At 27.0% G+C, this 7,052-nt stretch overlaps 1 protein-coding gene across 1 annotated transcript; it reads left to right on the top strand.

Annotated features, from left to right (window-relative positions):
• The first annotated feature begins 2,325 nt into the window (after positions 1-2,325).
• On the top strand, positions 2,326-4,023 carry LOC111689311 (AP-3 complex subunit mu-1). Its single transcript, XM_023451783.2, has 6 exons — positions 2,326-2,397; positions 2,461-2,548; positions 2,611-2,936; positions 3,020-3,179; positions 3,238-3,690; positions 3,751-4,023. Exons 1-6 carry the CDS (start codon positions 2,363-2,365, stop codon positions 3,934-3,936), a joined length of 1,248 nt encoding a protein of 415 aa, XP_023307551.1. The 5' UTR covers positions 2,326-2,362; the 3' UTR covers positions 3,937-4,023.
• The last annotated feature ends 3,029 nt before the right edge of the window (positions 4,024-7,052 follow it).

Below are 7,052 nucleotides of genomic sequence, written 5' to 3'. Positions count from 1 at the left end.
GTTTCTATTGAAAATTTTAGATATTGGTATTTCTTTTTATATAAAATTTTATATAAATTCTCATTTTTATATAAAATTTTTTATAAATTTTACTTTTTATAAAAAATTATCGATAAATGGGTTTTTATAAAAAATCGATAAATTTTAATTTCCTTAATAATTAAATAAATTTTTCTTTAAATAGAAAATATTTTTTATTTAATGATATAAATTTTCCTTATTATAATAAATTATTAAATTTTTTTTATATTAATTTACTCTTTAAATAGAAATAGTCGATATATTTTTATTTTTATAGAAAATTTGGCAAATTTTCTTTTAATAGAACATTTTCAATAAAATTTCTTTTTATTATACCTTTTTCGAAAATTTTTCTTTTAAAAACACATTTTAGATTATTTTTCTTTATATGACATATTTTCGATAAATTTTCATTTGAAGACACTTTTCCGATAAATTTTCGTTTTATAGAATATTTTAAAGGTTTTTTTTTTATAGAAAATTTTAAATATCTATATAAAAAAAGCAATTTTGTTCGTAATCGGTAAACTCAGAAACTACAGCACCAGATATAACAATATTTCAAATAGTAAATATATCAGGGATCTTGAGAAATGTTCCGGATTGTTCGAAATCTATCAGATGCCGTTGAAAATATTTTCAAATAAATTTTTGAAAATACAAACAAAAATTTATATGAAAAATTAAATGAAGTGTAGGAAAGGGACAAAATAACCCCCTGAATTTCAGTCAATCACATCTAAACCGCTTAAACGATTATTTTAAAATTTTAGGGGTATATGGACACCGACAAGGCGTCACTAGTATTCGATAAGTTTGATAAAATTTTTAATTATAGAATATTTTCAATATATTTTTTATAGAAAATTCTCTATAACATTCTTTTAAAAAAATTCAATAAATTTTCTTTTTGTTAAAAATTATAGAGACGTTTTCTTTTATTATAAAATATTTCCAATATTTCTAACACTTTCTATGAAAGCTCAATTTTCTATAGAAACTACTTATTATTCATAATAATTTTCTTAAAAAATTGTTTTAAAAGTTTAATTTGAAATTAGGAATTACAATTGAATTTTATTTATTTTTTAAATAAAAAGATGGAAATTGAAAAAAATGGATAGAAAATTCTTTCAATTAAATTTTTGTTTATATATAAAATTTTTAAGAATTTTTTATGTTAAAAAATTTAATTGAAATTTACAAAATTGATAATTCATTCCTATTTCATGAAATTTTCTTGCAAATTGTTGAACCATTTATTGTAAAAAACGTTAACATTGTTTCAACTAGAAAATTTATTATAATATATCATAATGACCATATCGTGAAAATTATTAAACTTTCTATTTTGAATAAAATATTGAGTCCGAGTACCACTTGGGGATAGATTGTCACAAAGTATACAGAGATGTCATTTTTGACATTTGGAAAAGTCTAAAATCAGCTTTTGTTTGATTTTGAAATTGTTTGGTGAGAAGCAGCTAATAAAAATCATTGAATTCGTTTTGTGCGAAAGAGAGGGAAATAGCTTTTTGCTCGTGACGTCTCTGTATACCCTGTGATAGATTGTTTTTAGGGATCTATAGTTGAAACTAAAAGTCGACTTTTTACATTTAGTTAAAAGTCGACTTTTTGAATTTAGTTAAAGTCGACTTTTCGACATTTTGCATTTAGTTAAAAGTCGACTTTTCGTATTATATGCAACGTCGATTTTTCGACTTTTCGACTATATGTATTTTATAAATAGTCGACCTTTCGCCTTTTTTCGACTTTTTCCGACATTTCGACTTTTTCCTACTTTTCGACTTTTATTTTACTATTTTGACTATTCGACTATTTTAGACTTTTTTCGACTTATCGATTTTTTTCGACTTTTTCCGACTATTTTCGACTTTTCGACTTTTTCCGACTTTTTTCGACTTTTTCCGACTTTTCGGCTTTTTTCGACTTTTCGACTTTTATTAACAAAGTAGACTTTTCGACTTTTTTCACAGACGATAGTCGAGTTATCGACTTTTTTGGAACAAAATATTCGACATCGACTTTTCGATTATTCGAAAGTCGATTTATAGAACCCTAGTTGTTTTAAATACAATTTTTTTATTACAGCGTTTTTATTTGTGTTGACAACTTTTTAAAAATGTTTTTACGAAATCATACAAATTGTGTTTTACTACTATTTTGTGCAACTATTAGGAGAACAGCTGTTAGTATTGGTGTTTGTGTGTGAAAAAAAGAAAATTGTTAAAATTTGTTGGCATTTTAATTTGTTTGTGTGAGAAAAAGAAAATTAATAAAATTTTAGGACAACAAAAGTGTTAAAAGCATATAATTAATAATGATACATAGTTTATTTATTGTAAATAATAGCGGGTGAGTATCAGAGTCATTTAGTTGTTAACAATTTAATTTTCTAAATACATATTTTTCGCTTAGTGATGTTTTTTTGGAAAAACATTGGCGTTCGGTGGTGTCCCGTTCCGTATGTGATTATTTTTTAGATGCCCAAAGAAATTCACCATATGTGAGTAAATTTTGTAGACTTTTAAGTTTATATTATTAGTTTTCATTATTTATTGTAAAAAGGATGTTCCTCCTGTTATCTCTACACCCCACTATTACTTGATAACGGTGCAACGTAAGGGAATTTCTTTGGTGGCTGCCTGTAAACAAGAAGTGCCTCCTTTATTTGTTATTGAATTCTTGCATCGTGTTGTTGACACTTTTGAAGATTATTTCGGTGATTGTTCGGAATCGATTATTAAAGAAAATTATGTTTTGGTTTATGAGTTGTTGGATGAAATGCTCGATAATGGCTTTCCCTTGGCAACGGAAAGTAATATATTGAAGGAGCTGATTAAGCCACCAACTATATTAAGAACTATTGCCAATACGGTGACCGGTAAAAGCAAGTAAGTAACAGCTGCCAAATATTGATTTATTTGTAGGATGTAGAGATTTTAAAATCGTGAATTCTTTATGTATTTTTATAAAGTGTCAGCACCACCTTGCCTCAGGGTCAATTGTCTGCCATTCCTTGGCGTCGTAGTGGAGTTCGTTATACTAATAATGAAGCCTATTTCGATGTTATTGAGGAAGTTGATGCCATAATTGATAAATCTGGTTCCACTGTATTTGCTGAAATTCAAGGCTATGTAAGTTATTAATTTTGAATAGAATTAGGTATCTAAAACAAAATTTATTTATCTTTAGATTGATTGCTGTATTAAATTGTCCGGCATGCCTGATTTAACATTGTCTTTTATGAATCCTCGCCTCTTTGATGATGTCTCCTTTCATCCTTGTGTACGCTTTAAAAGATGGGAAGCTGAACGTTTACTAAGTTTTATACCACCTGATGGCAATTTCCGTTTAATGTCCTATCACATTAGCTCACAATCTGTGGTGGCTATACCCATTTATATAAGACATAATTTCTCCATTAAAACAGGAGAACAGGGACGTTTAGATTTGACTGTGGGTACACGCACATTAATGGGTCGTTCGGTGGATAAAGTTAAATTGGAAATAGCTATGCCAAAATGTGTACTTAATTGTATACTTACACCAAATCAGGGAAAATATACCTTTGATTCGGTATCAAAAACATTAACCTGGGATGTAGGACGTATTGATGTTACTAATTTGCCCAATATAAGAGGAACTGTAAGTTTAATACTTTATCCTGTAATAAAAACAAATATTTTTTATAACTTTATTTTAAAGGTTTCAATACCTCCTGGTACTCCTAGTTTGGGCTCTAATCCTACTATTAATGTGCAATTTACAATATCTCAAATGGCCGTTTCTGGCCTTAAAGTTAATCGCCTCGATATGTATGGTGAAAAGTATAAACCTTTTAAAGGTGTTAAATATATTACCAAGGCTGGTAAATTTCAAGTTCGTATGTGATTTGGAAAATCTCATTAAAAATAAAACTAAATTATTCCATTAAATTTTAATTTATATAAAACGCGTAAAATTAGTTTTGAAGCAAGAGATTACAAGTTTTTTTCTTTAAGTTAAGTCTTTAATAATATTACAAAAAAGGTAAATATTGTATTTTTAATAAAACTATTAATGATTCATACATTAATTGATTTCAAATTTAATCTTTATTTATAGAACTTCAAGATTTTTATCATTTCAAGACATTTTCAAACTTATGCACACATTCAACTTTATTTATTACACTCATAACAACTCATATTAATTAATCATCAATTTTATTCAAGATATTTCAAGATAAATTTATAGCAAATTTTAATATGTTGGTAAGTGTATTTTTTATCTATTACTTGCAAAATGTAGTAGTTATTGTGCCGAAGGCAAAGATTTTTATGGTGCAAATTGTATTTGTGATAAATAATATTGATTATAAAACCATTTTATTGACTTATATGGACTGAAGTGATATTGATCATATACAAATACAAAGAATATATATATAAAAGCTTCGTCTAATTTAGGAATATTGTGGGAAAAAATTTTCAGCTTAAGGTAAATAAATTTGATCAAAATTTGATTTTATTTAAAACTTTAGAAAGTAACTGTTTTTGATATAGAACATAGAAACATTAAATTAAGCTTTTTTATAGCTTAACTTTTTGGTACTTTTCCTCGATTTTTAACTAGTACTTTAATATTGAACCAATAAACATGAAATTAATCAAGTAGTGTCTGGAGTAAATAAGAATCTATAAACAGGAACAATCTAGAACTCTTTTTATTCTTCAAAATACAATTTTGAAATTTTCTATAGTTTTATTTCTATCAATCTTTCCTAAGTCATCCTCATGTATATATTTTTTTAACTTTTCCGCACTGAAAAACGACGATATTTGTCATTAGTAAAATAAAACAAAAATTACAAAAATAAAAAACTTATTTTGCTGTTTTATACTTTTATTCATTAAACAAAGTATAATAAACCAGATATTTATTGTTTATTTCACAAAACTTAACAAAAAGTATTAAAACAGATTATTACTGATTTTTTCTATATTTTAACCAAATTTTGTTCTACATCACAAGCATTACATTACATAAATCCCGTGGGGCAGTTCTGGGGTTTAGTTTAATTTTTTTCGGGCTTCAAATTATATTATCGAAAATATTATGATGTCTTATTATTCACTATTATTGACGTTATATATTTTTTCTATCACAAAAACTAAAAAAGTTAGCACAAAAAATTCACACAGTGAAATATTTTCACAGCCCTTTGAAAAACAATCATATTGCCAGGTTATCACACGTTTGTCCAGAGAAAAACCCCACCAACTGACCTATACCTTCATATAGGAAGTTGGAGCATCCGGACTTGATTTCATCAAAAGTATTAATGGTCTCCACCAGAAAAAGTTCCAGAGTTTTAATGGTCTCCACCAGTTTATATTTGAGTTTAAATGGTCTCCACCAGGTTATATCGTGAGTATTCTATGGTCTCCACCAATAACAAACATAACCTCACTCTGAGGTAAAACGAAAGCTCGCTTTTAATGAAGACAACGCATAACTTAGAACAGTTATACGAAGTAGTGCATTAAAATAGTGCGGGGTGAGAAGTAATTCTATCGAAAGCCCAGCAACAAGCACAAGCCTGACCGTCCTTAAGAAATAAAAACGATGACGCGAGAGTTGAGTTAATGTTTCAAATTTTCAGGGATGATAGATAATCGATAAACGAAAACAAAATTTGATAAAGCGATAAACTCGATTACTCAGTTTTCACTTTAGTGGGTTTGTGCTGATGTTTGTAACATATAAAAATATTCGTCCTTATACCATATACCTTAAAGTTTTCTGAGTCTATTAAGCTATGTCCGTACGTCCGTCTGGCTGGCTGGCTTACTGGATGAAAATGGTTAAATTGGTCCATTATTTCAACTAGCCCCCATACAATAGTACCACCGAATAGGGCCTTTAAGTTTATAATTAATTTAAATGATCTATTATGTCAACAAAATTCGATAAAACATAGTTTTATAGAACTTAAAATGACCTCATTAGCCCCCATACAAACTCCACTTCAGAAAAAAATGAAGGTCAAAATTCACTTATAAACACTACATAAATAACTGTCGAAGTAGATGTAACATTCTCTACCAACATTTATTAGGATAGGCCCATATTTACCCCTACTACCCAATGATATATTAAATCTAAAAAGGACAAGAAAACACAGCATATTAATAGAATGAAAAACTATAAAAAGGGATTTGATATTATTTGATTTTCTGAATTATTGAACCTAGAAACATAAAATCAGATGTCAGTATTTTTTCGTTCTTCAAATAATACTTTTAGCGAAGCTCACCGGGTAATGCTAGTTAGAAATAAATTTGATTAATAATATCCCAGCATAAATAAAGAGAAGTCATACTTTACTAACGACATCTTAATCACATGTATGTATATACTAAGGGGTTTAGTTTACAAACAACATTTGTATTTTATAAAAGGTTTATTAAGCAAAATTTCCATAAAAAATCTTATTTTATAAATCGTTTATAAAATAAAAATTTTGTTTGTGTTTGCAAGAATTTCTGTAAAATCGAACTAATACTAAATGTTTTCATTGGTTCAAGTTATTTGTTTTGTATGTGTTTTTGGAAGATATTTCAAATATTTTTAAGGAAAAGATTATAACAAATATAGACAAATATTTTGAATTTTATTATATAAGCAATCAGAGTGATTTTTTTTTTTAGTTTTATCTCCATTTTTACAATTTCTAGTTATTTTTTAATTTAAGATATATTGACAGTTTTCATACAAACTGGAAGAATAAACACCAGTTAAAAAATAACTGAAAATGAAAATGGTGATTAATGAAATTTGTTAATCGCGGAGTAGGTTCATTTTAGGAAATCATTTAGACTGAGTTGTTTTAACACTTCTATTAAAAGCCGTGAAAATTACATTCACATGGTATTTAATGTCATTGAAAAAGTTATGTTTTTTTGACAACCAAGTATGGAAAGTTTTTAAAAATGATAATTTTTTCTCCAAGTACAAACTAATAA

The sequence above is a fragment of the Lucilia cuprina genome, chromosome 3 (assembly GCF_022045245.1).
Source record: "Lucilia cuprina isolate Lc7/37 chromosome 3, ASM2204524v1, whole genome shotgun sequence".
NCBI lineage: Eukaryota > Metazoa > Arthropoda > Insecta > Diptera > Calliphoridae > Lucilia > Lucilia cuprina.
Note: the sequence above shows the minus strand (reverse complement) of the source record. Positions and strands in the feature narration are given on the sequence as shown.

Excerpts from the sequence above, each read along its gene's own strand:
- LOC111689311 (XM_023451783.2), top strand. The coding sequence starts at position 2,363 with ATGATACATAGTTTATTTATTGTAAATAATAGCGG. Across the intron at positions 3,180-3,237 it reads TTGCTGAAATTCAAGGCTAT|ATTGATTGCTGTATTAAATT; the intron begins GTAAGTTATTAA and ends ATTTATCTTTAG. Across the intron at positions 3,691-3,750 it reads TGCCCAATATAAGAGGAACT|GTTTCAATACCTCCTGGTAC; the intron begins GTAAGTTTAATA and ends TTTATTTTAAAG.